Source organism: Schistocerca gregaria, chromosome 3 (assembly GCF_023897955.1).
Source record: "Schistocerca gregaria isolate iqSchGreg1 chromosome 3, iqSchGreg1.2, whole genome shotgun sequence".
NCBI classification, from domain to species: Eukaryota; Metazoa; Arthropoda; class Insecta; order Orthoptera; family Acrididae; genus Schistocerca; species Schistocerca gregaria.
In genome coordinates, this window is record NC_064922.1 from 737887638 (window position 1) to 737903477 (window position 15840).

The 15840-nt window shown below is 41.7% G+C and overlaps 1 protein-coding gene across 1 annotated transcript; it reads right to left on the reverse strand.

The window, feature by feature from the left end:
* Positions 1–14287: 14287 nt before the first annotated feature.
* On the reverse strand, positions 14288–14713 carry LOC126355588 (piggyBac transposable element-derived protein 3-like). Its single transcript, XM_050005951.1, has one exon. It carries the CDS (start codon positions 14711–14713, stop codon positions 14288–14290), a length of 426 nt encoding a protein of 141 aa, XP_049861908.1.
* Between the last annotated feature and the right edge of the window lie 1127 nt (positions 14714–15840).

Sequence of the window (15840 nt, forward strand, 5' to 3'; positions counted from 1 at the left end):
AGGTCCCAGGACGCTTCCCTGGGGAACACCTGATATCACTTCAGTTTTACTCGATGATTTGCCGTCTATTACTACGAACTGCGACCTTCCTGACAGGAAATCACGAATCCAGTCGCACAACTGAGACGATACACCATAGGTCCGCAGTTTGATAACAAGTCGCTTGTGAGAAACGGTGTCAAAAGCTTTCCAGAAATCTAGAAATACGGAATCAACTTGAGATCCCCTGTCGATAGCGGCCATTACTTTGTGCGATTAAAGAGCTAGTAAATGATAAGTAAATAACTTACTGTTTCTCAATGTTTAAGAACCTAAACCAGTGAATATGTTTAATATTACCTTTATAATTCTAAATGTTACAAAACTGTCCCAAGTTGAAGCAAAATTAAATACAAAACATGTTAAAAATGATGCTTGGCAACTTCTTGACAAAACTATACAAAGTTTATACAAAAAGAAATACAAAACTTGTTCCAAAAATGAGTGATTCTATTTATCTTTCAGTCATCTTCATCCACTTCTGTTATAAGCTATGTTTTCAGCTTATTACAAAGACTTGATATTGTTGATCTATGATATGTTTCAGTAGTTCCTCAGTATCATCTTTCTTCTGCTTGTTTATGGGGTCTCTCCAATTGTGTACTTCTGTTTGACAAAAGCCATTGTTCTTGTTGGGAAAATACCAGTATGTCCTGGCTTTCACTAATTTAAAGATATGGACTTCAAGTCCTCCAATATAGGGCTCAATAACTATTTACCTTTTCTTTTTTGAACTGTATTCATAATAATACTTTGCCCTATTTCTAGAGTCTCTTTCCATTTTTTCTGCAAGATGACAACCTTTCTATAAAATGATCAATCATGTTATAAAATTTCCCTATTTCTCTTGTTTTTGTCGAAAAACTTTAGAGGAACAAGGTGCTCGATTCGGTGATAAGCAAGATATACTGATTTAGAATAAGTACTTAATTACTCATTCACAATTTCCCTTCTGCAAGATCTAAGTCTCTATGGTGAATAAGAATACCTTCTAATGGGGAAACAGGGGTAGATTTTATCAAATATGCTACTGTCTGTTGAGAACAAAAATATTATTGTAACCGTGTGACTGCAATTTTGGCCCCTACATGCTTTACTGAACAAGACGAATTCTCTTATGGGGACAAAGCACTTAATGTAAGGGTACAGAAAGGCACAGACTTCATTAGGACCTTTTTTACCTTGGCCCTCATTATAACAATAAACCATCTCTTAATCTGTTTTCCTGTTATGTATCTTAAAAACCTGCAGCACACTAAAATGTAAACAAGCTTACCTTTCTCTCGGGTTTTTTCTCACTCCCCACCCCCACCCCCCACCCACAATCATTATTTGAAAGTTCAAACTCTGAGTGGCTCATCTTAAAGTTGTGAGTGGAATAGTTAATGAAAATGTTCAAGAAAAGTCAACAGTTTGTTCATCGTGGTTCATCATCATTTCATCCCCATCGACACACAAGTCACCGATGTGGCGTCAAATCGAAAGACTTACATCCAGCGAATGGTCTACCCGACGAGAGGCCCTAGTCACATGACCCAAAAAAATTTGCAATCAGCAAAGCAATTATGGTCTCCAATTTAAATTCCAATTGGTGCATGTATGTCTGAAAATACCGAAGAACAAACAATCTGCATACAATTTTGAAGAGTTATCTCCTTTTACAATGAGTGATTCAGTGTATCCGTAAGTAAAAATTATTCACACCTTAAAAAGTTTATAGTACAAATAAAGAACCAAACTGGCTTATATCACTAGCTCAGTGCATATACTGCATATCAGGGTGCAACAAGCAGATAATAAAGCATCTCTTATCATCTCTTATTTAAAAATATAACAACAGGCTCTGAGAGAAGGTGAGAGAGTATTTGACATGCCAACTGATAAATCTTTACCCACAGACCAATCTGTAACACAGCTGTGAACATTGAAAGTTGATGTAATGGACATAAAATGTGAAAAACAATGAATATTCAAAAAACCATAGAGGAAAATGTATGTAAGAAACATTTACCATTGTTGTGACAGTTAACTGCTGAATGCTTGTTTATATAATTTACAATATTGGGTATGACAATCAAGATATGAACATCCAAAAAATGTCATGTGGTCAACATGCCCTATTATAACGTGAAGTAAACAATTGCTGTGCAAAGGACTTGTTAGTAGACTGTGTGATCTCAAAACCCCACAAGTTTGCTATGCAAAATTATTGTGGTAGGTGAGGGCCTGTCCCAGAGAATGATGGTCTTGTACCAACTTTCTGTTGTTGTTGGCTTATCTCATTAAAATTTCTCAGCTGTTACAAGGAGATAACAGTGCATTGACTGTAATTAGGACAGAAGAATTCAAGATGGCGCCAAATGAAAAGTGTAACGACACATCTGTCTGTACCAAAAAGGAAAAAATCAGCAGTTCTACATGCAAGCAATGCAGAAAACGTGTGATAAAAGGAATCTTATGCGTAAAGTGCAATTTTTGGCTTCATGAGAAGTGCGCAAAAGTGAACCTGAAATTCATTAGTGACGAAGTTCCGTGGACATGCACCAACTATTTGCAGTGGGAAACATCAAAACTTGTAAGTACCTTAAAGTCAAAAGAAGAAATAATTAAAGTGCTACAAAGTGATATCGGAACTCTTGAAAAAGAGTTTCAGTCTCTGAAAGAAGAAAATACAAAGCTAAAAAGTGAATTGGCAAGCTGCGTATGTGGAAACCCATTACAGAACAAAACAAACAAATGTGAGGACTCTTGTGTGCAAACTCCATTCCGGAGCAAAAAACAAAACCGTGAAAACTTACATGTGCATATTCCGGCAAAAACAGTGGCAGAAAGCGAAACATGTGGAAATTCCGTAAACTCCGGCATGCAAACTCCATTGCTGAGAAGTGAACAAACCTGTGTAACCTCACATATGCAAATCCCAGTGAAAACAGTGGTGGAAAATGATTTATGTGGTAAATCTGTAAGCAAATATAAGATATAAAAGAAAAAGAAGCAACCTCATCGCCAACCGAAGCAGACCCACAAACCTTACTAGAGGGAAAAGAAGCAACATAATCACCAACAGAAGATGACCCACCACCCCTACCCCCAAAAGAGGAACAGATAACAAACAACAGGAAAAGAAGTAAGGTCATCAGAGACCCGACAGATAAGATATGGGAGGGGAGAAAGAAAAAAGAAACCTATCAGGGACCGGGACTTCCTATAAAATGAAGCCGGAAACCAGCCAACCTACAGGAGGCTGTCATCGAAGGAAACTCAGGATTTTCACTGGCCCAAGACCAGCAATGCCACAAGATAGGAGACAATCTGAGAAGCACACCAGTACTAGAGTGTCAAAACCAGGTGAACCTGGAGACAACAAAACCAGGAGAAAACGAAGGGAGAAAAAACATGAAGATGATGTTATTGAATAATGCAGCATGCATAGCTCCAACAGACTTTCTCAAACGTTATGACATAGCTATTTTCTCAGAAACTTTTCTCACAGATCGTTGGCAACACCCAAAATTCTATAGCATAAATATGCTGGCAAAGCAAGGAGAAAGGGGGTGACCCCAAGGGGGAATAACAGTCCTACTGAAACCGTGGATAACACCAATTATAGCGACAACAGAAGTAAATCACTCCATTATAATAGAAGACACATCACAATATTAGCAACCTATTTCCAGCCAAGCGAATCGGCAATAGACAGAATTGATGAACTGGGCCAACACATAAGACGGAGCAAGAAAGACATCCCTTTACTTATCGCAGGGGATCTAAACTGTTGGTTGGATGTACAGAATCACAAAACAAAATTAGTCACTGAATCACTACATGAAGGAGGCCTCATCCTGCTAAAAGACACAAACATCCCTACGTACTTCTGCCATAATGGCAAAAGTGCTATTGATATCGCCCTCATAAGAGGAAACATAAAAGGGGATATAAGCCCACTTTGGAATGCAAGCCACACACCTATAAGAAAACACATCCCAATGAACATAGCCCTACAAAGTAATTGGAAGGCAAGAGAGAACCAAGAGAAGAGTCTGCTCTCAAAGAGACTGGATCCAAGGAAAGTGGAAGAATACTACGACCAGATAGAACAAATTGAGTCCTTAATCGACAACTCAAAAGTAGAGGAGGCGGCACTTGAATTGGAGAAACTCTTAAAACAAGCAACTACCACCAGGAAAGTGAGAAGAGCTCAACAATGATTCGATCAAGAGTGTTATCAGCAAAGAAAAGAAGTACTCCAAGCTTTACACCGACTAATAACAGACACAGATAATCAGTCACTACTACAAACATACACTGAGAAAAGAAGATCTTACAAAACACTAACAAGGGAGAAGAGAATGACACACAGAGAAGAAGAGGGAAGAAGACTAGCTGAAGAAGCCAGGAGTGACCCATTCATTGCAATCCGCCCCTGAAAGCAGGCACAGTCACACTATATAAGCATGGAAGAATAGACGAGACATTTCAAAGACATTCTCAACAAGGATGGTAGAGAAGGAACACAGGTAGCAAGTCAAGAGCTCACACCACAAGATATGCCAGCCTGGTTCCCACTCACTCCAAATGATGTCCGAAACATAATTGAATCAACAAAAAGGAAGAAAGCAGCGGGTCCGGACATGCTTTAAAACAAATACATTAAAGACACAGCCCATCTGCTAGCACGAACATGGACAAAACTTTATAACAAATGCATTGAAAGAGCAAAAATACCAGGCCAGTGGAGAAAATCAATAGTAAGGGTAATGTACAAAGGGAAGGGCGACCCCAAGGACACAAATAAATAAATAGGAATAGCCTTGGAAAACAACCCTTTTAAGGTTTTCACGAAACTAATCACAGGAAGAATAAGATACACTTTGGAAGACCACCTCCCAGAATCTCAATTTGGGTTCAGGGAAAAAAGATCCACTGTCACAGCAGTGAAGGTGCTTTTAAAAAACATATGGGAAACCATCGACAAGAAGCAAAAATATTATGCTGTATTCATAGACTTCACAAAGGCCTTCGACCTCCTCAATCGATCATTCGTAAAAAGGATGCTCAACGAAACCCTGGGAAGAGACAGCGTCTGGACGAGAATCATAAACTCCATAAATGAATGGAACGAGATAAACATCTTGGAGAACCTCGACTTGTCTGAACCAATAAGGCAAACAAATGGAGTGCTCCAAGGAGACCCATTAAGTCCGCTCCTGTTCATTCTGGCAGCAAAGGACATTATGGAAATTGCTCAAGACGAAGATGTTGAAGCTTATGCGTATGCAGACGACATTGTGATAGGCTCAAAAAACTTAAAGAAACTACAGGAGACTATAGAAGACGTGGAAAAATGGTGCACAAAACACAAGTTTTTAATCAACACTGACAAAACAGAAATGATGGTATTCAGACCAGTCGGGCAAATCCCAAAAACGAAAAGAATTGCACTACAAGGAAAGCAAATATCTATCACAAAAGATTACAAATATCTAGGGATAACACTGCAGCCATTGGCAAAGGGCTTCATTAAACACACAACAGAGAAAGCTACACAAGCCATCAGAGTGATAAACGAAATAAGTTCCATCAGAACACTAAATCTAGACACAGTTATGGCACTCTTCAAATAAAAAATAATACCGATACTGCCTTATGGGATAAAAATTATATGGATACACCTAAATGAAAAGAACTTAAAAACATTGGAAAGAGTAAAAGCAACCTATATCAAAAGAGCATTAGGGGTAGCAAAAACCACAAGATCAAGATTAGTCTACCTTCTCACCCGAGAATCTTTCCTCATAGAGGATCTAAGGACAAGGTTCTTATTTCCCAACACATGAGCATCGGAGAACCTACTAAGATCACTACTCAAGAAAAGAGAGAAAGTACCAACGGAATTCTATGGATCCGGGGCCATGATCGACCGCACTTGGGCAGCATCAAATTTTGAGATGAGACATGTGCTTAGAAGACTTGCAGTACATGGATTCCACCATTAAATTTGTGCAAATACAACATACCACGAACCGTCAAACCTTTGCAAGTGTACACTATGTGGACAGTCTTGTGAAAGATACCATATAGAAATATATAAAAAACAAAGATTCTAAGACTTACCAAGCGGGAAAGCGCCGGCAGACAGGCACAATGAACAAAACACACAAACACACACACAGAATTACTAGCTTTCGCAACCGATGGTTGCTTCTTCAGGAAGGAGAGTGAAAGACGAAAGGATGTGGGTTTTAAGGGAGAGGGTAAGGAGTCATTCCAATCCCGGGAGCGGAAAGACTTCCCTTAGGGGAAAAAAAGAACAGGTGTACACTCGCGCCCACACACACACACACACACACACACACACACACACACACACACACACACACACACACACACACACATATCCATCTGCACGTACACAGACACAAGCAGACATATTTAAAGGCAAAGAGTAAGGGCAGAGATGTCAGTCGAGGCGGAAGTACAGAGGCAAAGAAGTTGTTGAAAGACAGGTGAGGTATGAGCGGCGGCAACTTGAAATTAGCGGAGGTTGAGGCCTGGCGGATATCGAGAAGAGAGGATATACTGAAGGGCGAGTTCCCATCTCCGGAGTTCGGATAGGTTGGTGTTGGTGGGAAGTATCCAGATAACTCGGACGGTGTAACACTGTGCCAAGATGTGCTGGCCGTGCATCAAGGCATGTTTAGCCATAGGGTGATCCTCATTACCAACAAACACTGTCTGCCTGTGTCCATTCATGCGAATGGACAGTTTGTTGCTGGTCATTCCCACATAGAAAGCGTCACAGTGCAGGCAGGTCAGTTGGTAAATCACGTGGGTGCTTTCACACGTGGCTCTCCCTTTGATCGTGTACACCTTCCGGGTTACAGGTCTGGAGTAGGTGGTGGTAGGAGGGTGCATAGGACAGGTTTTACACTGGGGGCGGTTGCAAGGGTAGGAGCCAGAGGGTAGGGAAGGTGGTTTGGGGACTTCATAGGGATGAACCAAGAGGTTACGAAGGTTAGGTGGACGGCGGAAAGACACTCTTGGTGGAGTGGGGAGGATTTCATGAAGGATGGATCTCATTTCGGGGCAGGATTTTAGCAAGTCGTATCCCTGCTGGAGAGCCACATTCAAGGTCTGATCCAGTCCCGGGAATTATTCTGTCACAAGTGGGGCACTTCTGGGGTTCTTCTGTGAGAGGTTCTGGGTTTGAGGGGATGAGGAAGTGGCTCTGGTTATCTGCTTCTGTACCAGGTTGGGAGGGTAGTTGCGGGATGCGAAAGCTGTTTTCAGGTTGTTGGTGTAATGGTCGAGGGATTCAGGACTGGAGCAGATTTGTTTGCCACGAAGGCCTAGGCTGTAGGGAAGGGACCGTTTGATATGGAATGGGTGGCAGCTGTCATAATGGAGGTACTGTTGCTTGTTGGTGGGTTTGAACGGACGGATGTGTGAAGCTGGCCATTGAACAGATGGAGGTCAACATCAAGGAAAGTGGCATGGGATTTGGAGTAGGACCAGATGAATGTGATGGAACCAAAGGAGTTGAGGTTGGAGAGGAAATTCTGGAGTTGTTCTTCACTGTGAGTCCAGATCATGAAGATGTCATCAATAAATCTGTACCAAACTTTGGGTTGGCAAGCTTGAGTAACCAAGAAGGCTTCCTCTAAGCGACCCATAAATAGGTTGGCATACGAGGGGCTCATCCTGGTACCCATGGCTGTTCCCTTTAATTGTTGGTATGTCTGGCCTTCAAAAGTGAAGAAGTTGTGGGTCAGGATGAAGCTGGCTAAGGTGGCGAGGAAAGAGGTTTTAGGTAGGGTGGCAGGTGATCGGCGTGAAAGGAAGTGCTCCATTGCAGCGAGGCCCTGGACGTGTGGGATATTCGTGTATAGGGAAGTGGCATCAATGGTTACAAGGATGGTTTCCGGGGGTAACAGACTGGGTACGGATTCCAGGTGTTCGAGAAAGTGGTTGGTGTCTTTGATGAAGGATGGGAGACTGCATGTAATGGGTTGAAGGTGTTGATCTACGTAGGCAGAGATACATTCTGTGGGGGCTTGGTAACCAGCTACAATGGGGCGGCCAGGATGTTTGGGTTTGTGAATTTTAGGAAGTAGGTAGAAGGTAGGAGTGTGAGGTGTCGGTGGGGTCAGGAGTTTGATGGAGTCAGGTGAAAGGTTTAGTAGGGGGCCTAAGGTTCTGAGGATTCCTTGAAGCTCCGCCTGGACATCAGGAATGGGATTACCTTGGCAAACTTTGTATGTAGAGTTGTCTGAAAGCTGACGCAGTCCCTCAGCCACATACTCCCGACGATCAAGTACCACGGTCGTGGAACCCTTGTCAGCCGGAAGAATGATGATGGATCGGTCAGCTTTCAGATCACGGATAGCCTGGGCTTCGGCTGTGGTAATGTTGGGAGTAGGATTAAGGTTTTTCAAGAAAGATTGAGAGGCAAGGCTGGAAGTGAGAAATTCCTGGAAGGTTTGGAGAGGGTGATTTTGAGGAAGAGGAGGTGGGTCCCGCTGTGATGGAGGACGGAACTGTTGCAGGCAGGGTTCAATTTGGATAGTGTCCTGGGGAGTTGGATCATTAGGAGTGGGATCAAGATTATTTTTCTTCGTGGCAAAGTGATATTTCCAGCAGAGACTACGAGTGTAGGACAGTAAATCTTTGACAAGGGCAGTTTGGTTGAACCTGGGAGTGGGGCTGAAGGTGAGGCCTTTGGATAGGACAGAGGTTTCGGATTGGGAGAAGGGTTTGGAGGAAAGGTTAACTACTGAATTGGGGTGTTGTGGTTCCAGATTGTGTTGACTAGAATTTTGAGGTGTTGGGGGGAGTGGAGCTGGAAGTGGGAGATTGAGTAGATGGGAGAGACTGGGTCTGTGTGCAATGAGAGGAGGTTGAGGTTTGTTGGAAAGGTTGTGGAGGGTGAGTGAGTTGCCTTTCCGGAGGTGGGAAACCAGGAGATTGGATAGTTTTTTGAGGTGGAGGGTGGCATGTTGTTCTAATTTGCGGTTGGCCTGTAGGAGGATGCTATGTACAGCCGGTGTGGATGTGGGAGAGGAAAGATTGAGGACTTTGATTTGGGATAGGAGTTGGCGGGTGTGTTCATTGGCCGAGTCGATGTATAGGTGAAGGTGAACCCACCAACAAGCAACAGTACCTCCATTATGACAGCTGCCACCCATTCCATATCAAACGGTCCCTTCCCTACAGCCTAGGCCTTCGTGGCAAACGAATCTGCTCCAGTCCTGAATCCCTCGACCATTACACCAACAACCTGAAAACAGCTTTCGCATCCTGCAACTACCCTCCCAACCTGGTACAGAAGCAGATAACCAGAGCCACTTCCTCATCCCCTCAAACCCAGAACCTCTCACAGAAGAACCCCAAAAGTGCCCCACTTGTGACAGAATACTTCCCGGGACTGGATCAGACCTTGAATGTGGCTCTCCAGCAGGGATACGACTTGCTAAAATCCTGCCCCGAAATGAGATCCATCCTTCATGAAATCCTCCCCACTCCACCAAGAGTGTCTTTCCGCCGTCCACCTAACCTTCGTAACCTCTTGGTTCATCCCTATGAAGTCCCCAAACCACCTTCCCTACCCTCTGGCTCCTACCCTTGCAACCGTCCCCAGTGTAAAACCTGTCCTATGCACCCTCCTACCACCATCTACTCCAGTCCTGTAACCCGGAAGGTGTACACGATCAAAGGCAGAGCCACGTGTGAAAGCACCCACGTGATTTACCAACTGACCTGCCTACACTGTGACGCTTTCTGTGTGGGAATGACCAGCAACAAACTGTCCATTCGCATGAATGGACACAGGCAGACAGTGTTTGTTGGTAATGAGGATCACCCTGTGGCTAAACATGCCTTGATGCACGGCCAGCACATCTTGGCACAGTGTTACACCGTCCGAGTTATCTGGATACTTCCCACTAACACCAACCTATCCGAACTCCGGAGATGGGAACTCGCCCTTCAGTATATCCTCTCTTCTCGATATCCGCCAGGCCTCAACCTCCGCTAATTTCAAGTTGCCGCCGCTCATACCTCACCTGTCTTTCAACAACTTCTTTGCCTCTGTACTTCCGCCTCGACTGACATCTCTGCCCTTACTCTTTGCCTTTAAATATGTCTGCTTGTGTCTGTGTACGTGCGGATAGATATGTGTGTGTGTGTGTGTGTGTGTGTGTGTGTGTGTGTGTGTGTGTGTGTGTGTGTGTGTGTGTGTGTGTGTGTGGCGCGAGTGTACACCTGTTCTTTTTTTCCCCTAAGGGAAGTCTTTCCGCTCCCGGGATTGGAATGACTCCTTACCCTCTCCCTTAAAACCCACATCCTTTCGTCTTTCACTCTCCTTCCTGAAGAAGCAACCATCGGTTGCGAAAGCTAGTAATTCTGTGTGTGTGTTTGTGTGTTTTGTTCATTGTGCCTGTCTGCCGGCGCTTTCCCGCTTGGTAAGTCTTAGAATCTTTGTTTTTAATATATTTTTCCCACGTGGAAGTTTCTTTCTATTTTATTTACATATCCTATAGAAATATGCAACAAGAGGGCCAGATCAATTAGAGACTTTGCAATAAATGGTTCAAATGATAATCTGTTATAATACCTGCACTGAATGTAATCTACTACTAAGAATTATGCAGACACTCAATACATCCTTGTAATTCACTCTCAAATGATTGCAATCTAATGTATAACTATAATGGCTATTTTGCTGCAATAAATCGTTTATTAAATATAAGCGGAAAACTGTGACATATAACAAAAAAGATAAATGTGAAAGCAATCCAGCAAAACAGATCGACAAAAGTGATTTATTTGTTATTGGCAATTCCATGTTAAAAAATGTGGTGGTTCCGAACTGTAAAGTAGATGTTCACTCTGGAATCCGACCACAGCAGATCGTGAAATATTGCTCGACAGAGCACAGGGGAAGTGAGTCTTGGACGGATGATGAAACATGGTGTTTCACACTAGGTCCAGTGAAAGTTTGTGGTGTCGCAAGAAGTCAATGCCTAGTATAGGTTCATCAATTTTGCACACTAAAAAAGTCCACTCGAGTTTGCAGTTTGCAGAAAGTGAGACGGCGTGGGAAGCTGAACCCGAGCATTGTAGTTTAGTTGAATTCACGACTTGCAGTGAAGTATGATGAGGGCGGATGTTCGACGACGCTAATGATGTAGGCAGCAGCGAAACATTTGTGCCTGTGTCTACTAGGAAAAGGTTCCCCGACGAAATGTCTTTAATGTAAAGTCGTCTGCAATTATCCAGTCATTCCCAGACAGAATGGAACACTGGGAGGTGCCTGTCATGTTGTGTGCAAGAGACGGCACCAGGACCTACATGCGATTGGCGTTTGGGAAGTAGCAGGGTAGTCTGCAGTTTCGTGCTGCCTCAGCAAGCCATGTGTGGAAGTAACAGTACGGGTAGAGCGATTGTATTTCCTGCGGAAAATTCGTTGCCAGTGGTGGTGGTCGAGGTTCAGTTGCAGGAGGGGGCATGACCGTGGGTGGAGCCTGTGACGTCCCAGTTTACTGCTTCCCGGAGCGAGCAGAACAGTCGGCACAGTATGACCCCAGCCGCAGGGCGATGAGCCTGTACCTGAGACTTGTCAGATAGGCAGTGGCTGGTGAAATAGAGCAGTGATGCATCGTGGAGCATGTCAGCAATTGTCATTCTTTGCCTGACAGGTTCAGGAGACCTTTGAGCCAGAGAAAAGCGGATGTGAGGAGATAGTTTATTGACCAGATGGCGAGGAGAGCTGTGTCAGAGGGTAGATCGGCACTGACCAGGGCATGTAACCGTCTCCAGAGCTGGGAAGGTTTGTCGTTGCCTAGTTGCTCACATGAATCCACCAAAAAAATAAAAAATATAATTTCACAAATGATTTGTACTTTTATTTTCTGATGTCCCTCATTCTAATTGAAAAGTTCTCTTTCATTTCATTTGGGCTGCTCTCGAGTCTTCTTTCATTGAGTGACTGAAGTTCATTTACATAAAAACTGCAAATACACAAATAATTGTCCTTTCTTCTTGTGCAACATACAAAACTTTGTTTTCAGTCAACTGATCCCGGCTGAGCCCCCACTTGTAATCATACCCTCCCATACATAACTATAAAAATTCTCTGCCTCTCCAGAAGTTTTGAAAGTTTCATGGGGCATAAGGTAAATGAAAAAAAGAAAAAAAAAACACTATTTACTTATCTTCATTTTCTCTTGTTGTTGGCTTCAGTTCTTGTGTGTTGGCTTCAGTTCTTGTGTCTAGGGTACAATCTTGCACCTGTAATTTTGGCTTAGTGGGTTCCAGATGACTAAATAACTGTTGAAGATTTGCCTGTATTACTTTTGAATTTTATTCTTTGTCACATTTTTCAGTACCACGTCATTTTTCAATTTCCACTTCTATCACACCACAATTAATTTGTTAGTATCAATCAAAAAACATACCTGTTTCCATCAAAGGAACGCTCACTACTACTTACGTGGGTTGTCCATAAAATAAGGTTCCCATGGCGCTAGAGCCCTGAAAAGCGCTGTTCGGTGGATCTCGCTATTCTGTAGTGTACCTTGGTTCCTCGACTCCAAATCCCCTCCCTAGTGAGCTGCCTGCGGAGCTCAGTCTTGTCTTGGCAGCTGTACGTGATGGATCTCCCCTTTGCTTCACCTGCCAGGTGTGAACTGCGCTCGGTTGATCCGTTTCCTGTCTGCAAAAAACACTGTGCCAGTAGAAATCCATTTCCAGCTATGTGAAATCTATGGAGACAAGTGTATGAGCCTACAACACATGCGAAAATGGTGCAGAGAGTTCAAGAATGGGCGTACTGATGCCCACAATGAGGAGCGTTCCAGACGGCCATCTGTTTCTGACGAAACAAATGCAAAAGTGGAGGCAGCGGTGCTCTCAGATCAAAGAGTGACGGCTCATAAGCTCTCTAAAATGATCACTGATGTCAGCAAAACCTCTATTGACAAGATTTTGAGGGAGCATCCAGGGTATGCTAAGGTTTGGACGAGGTGGGTGCCAAGAATGATGACCAAAGATCACAAACGTCAGCACATTGAAGCGGCCCAAGAAATTCTTCAAGATCACGGAACTCATGGCAAGAGAACTTACAAACCCACCACATTTAAATGGCAGTGCAGTCGCACTGCACATGACGTAGTTTTATATTTCACATTTCTCAATAACATAGATCAGAAATCAATCAAATTTTTGGCAGTATTTAATCATTTATGGCATGCTGAAGACATAATACAATTTTTACTTAGCACAAACCATTGGCCTACAGACGCACACCTATTTCACAGGTTTAGTGAAACCGTCCTTGTTATTCTGCCAATGTCACTTTTTTTAATTTTTTTTATTTTTTATTTATTTATTTATTTATTTTTTTTATGCACCCCCGTCAAATCAGATAGAAGTTGTTTCTCAATTTGCAATGTCGTACAGTGTACAGTCAAGTGCACTTGAATTTCAAGGTTTGAAATCCACTCTGTATGATCTAATTTTCATTCCTACATTTTATTTTCCTTCGTAAATTCAACAACAGCAGGTTTAAAATCTAAAAATCGTCCCAGGCATGCCCCCTGACTTAATCAACATACTTCAGGGTGGGGTATTAATTCAGGAAACAAAAACGTAGCTCGGGCCCCATAGTCAGTCCGCAAGTTAGGGGCTCATGAAACAAATGGATCAGAATTTACACAAGCACTGATACACAAGAAAAACACCCTAATGAAGCAAACAGTAGCTACCTTAAAAATGTGTACTATTAATATGATATCTATTAAGAAAGAAATATATTCTCCACCTAAGGCAAAATATGCAAATAAAGTAAGTGAGGTCACATAAATTGAAAAAGAGAATACAGAATAAATTAATTTACCAGTAAGTGATGATGAGAATAGTAATGAGGAAGCAAAGTATTTTGTTTGTTTTAAAGAAGAACTGGAGGCTTAAGGTATTAGTAAGGAAATGTGTAGCAGTAGCTATAATGCTGTAGAGATACCCAAGGATACTGTTAAAGGACTAAGGGACATTAACCCATTAAGTCCCAATTTAATTTTTTAATTGAATTTTTTATTCCTTAATTATAATGTACATAGTGTATGAACCACAATAAGTACAAAAATAGCCAAAGAATATTTATACATGCTGATATAATGGCTGTCCTCAAAATAGGATGCTGGGATCTAACAGTATCATACAGCATACTAAACTGTATTCAAGTCTTAACTATTTATTTCTTGTGAAATGGTACAAAACACTTCACACACAGTGTTACATGGCATTTAACACAATATGTTTTTGGTTTCCCGTTGCATTTAGCTCTTACGTATCTTCTTTGCATGCTTCTTTTGTCAGTCATATGACCAATTCCATCAAACCTGATGTCTGGTATCACTCTCAACTGACTTAATGGGTATTCCATTGGACGTCCAATATTCGGTTTTCCTGTGTCCAATTTCAGGTTTGTAACTGTAACAGCATGTCTGAAATCCAGTAAATCCAGTGCATTTTTCTGATGTACTAGTCTGTAGAAGAGTTGGGCATTTATGAGGGCCATTTCCAGCATACATGTAAATAGGACCCAGAACCATTTTTCCCCTGTAATTACCGTCGCATATTTTCCAACTAACCAGTAATGGTGGTCAACACCTCCCATGTACGCGTTACACAACTTCAAAACGGCAGGTTGTTGCACTTGCCTTCATTCTTACTTGTCTACTGTGCCGCGTAGCTGCTCCCAAAGGTTCACTTTTCTCACAATTTGTACCAATTGTAACACATCTGTTGTCGTGCCATTGAACAAATAAGACTTCACCATTCCTGTCGAACTGGTAGTCATAGTTTCCTCAAACTGTCTCTTTCAGTTCGTTGCTGCTCAGTATTGGACAGTCACCAACTCGATTCTCTCTGACAGTCCCAGTTGCTCGAAAACCCAAATTTCTCAGATGAATCAGAAGATCTCTGCTAGTGAAGAAATTCTCAAAGTACACACAATGATTCTCAGGTTTGTGAGTGCAGTCCAGCATGTTTAGGACTACTCTTGATCATTATAATCTATATAAAATGAAATGAAATATAATAAAATAAAGTGAAATGAAAGAATAAAACTTTAGCACAAACTACAGAAAAGGGGATGTGTTAATACCTCTGTCCATCTGGAATTGTATTATTTATTAAATATTCATACTATATATTTACTATATATTCATAAATATGCTTACATAATACGCTGTAAATTTCAAAGTAATGTCATATCCTGTAATATATGTAAGAGGGGTCATTACTTACCACAGTGACAAAACCTGGTAAAATTACTACGTTCTAAAAAGAAAATACATCAGCAGTAGCAGAGTTTCATATTTGAACATGCAGCAATACAAATAACTGAAATGATAACACCAAGTCCCAGTGTCCTATTTTGAGTACACCAAATTTTATAACAATGGAAAACAATGAATATAACTCGAATTGAGCTAACAATGCAAGTAGTTTAAAAGACACATTGTTGACTATAAATAATCACAAAAAGATCTTTGCCACATATTTCAAATATTACTAAATTGTCAATAAGTAAATACCTCTAATAACGAAAAGTGTGCCTTTGTATTCGATAATCAGTTAATGGTAGGATTCATTGCTTTTAATTTCCTGTAAGCATACATTTGTTATAAAATGCAAATTAATAATTTATTGTGTATTTATAAATAAATATGTGCTCTGTCCTCAAAATAGGACACTGTTACTTAATTTGTTAGTGACAGTATTAGAGCAAACAACAATTTT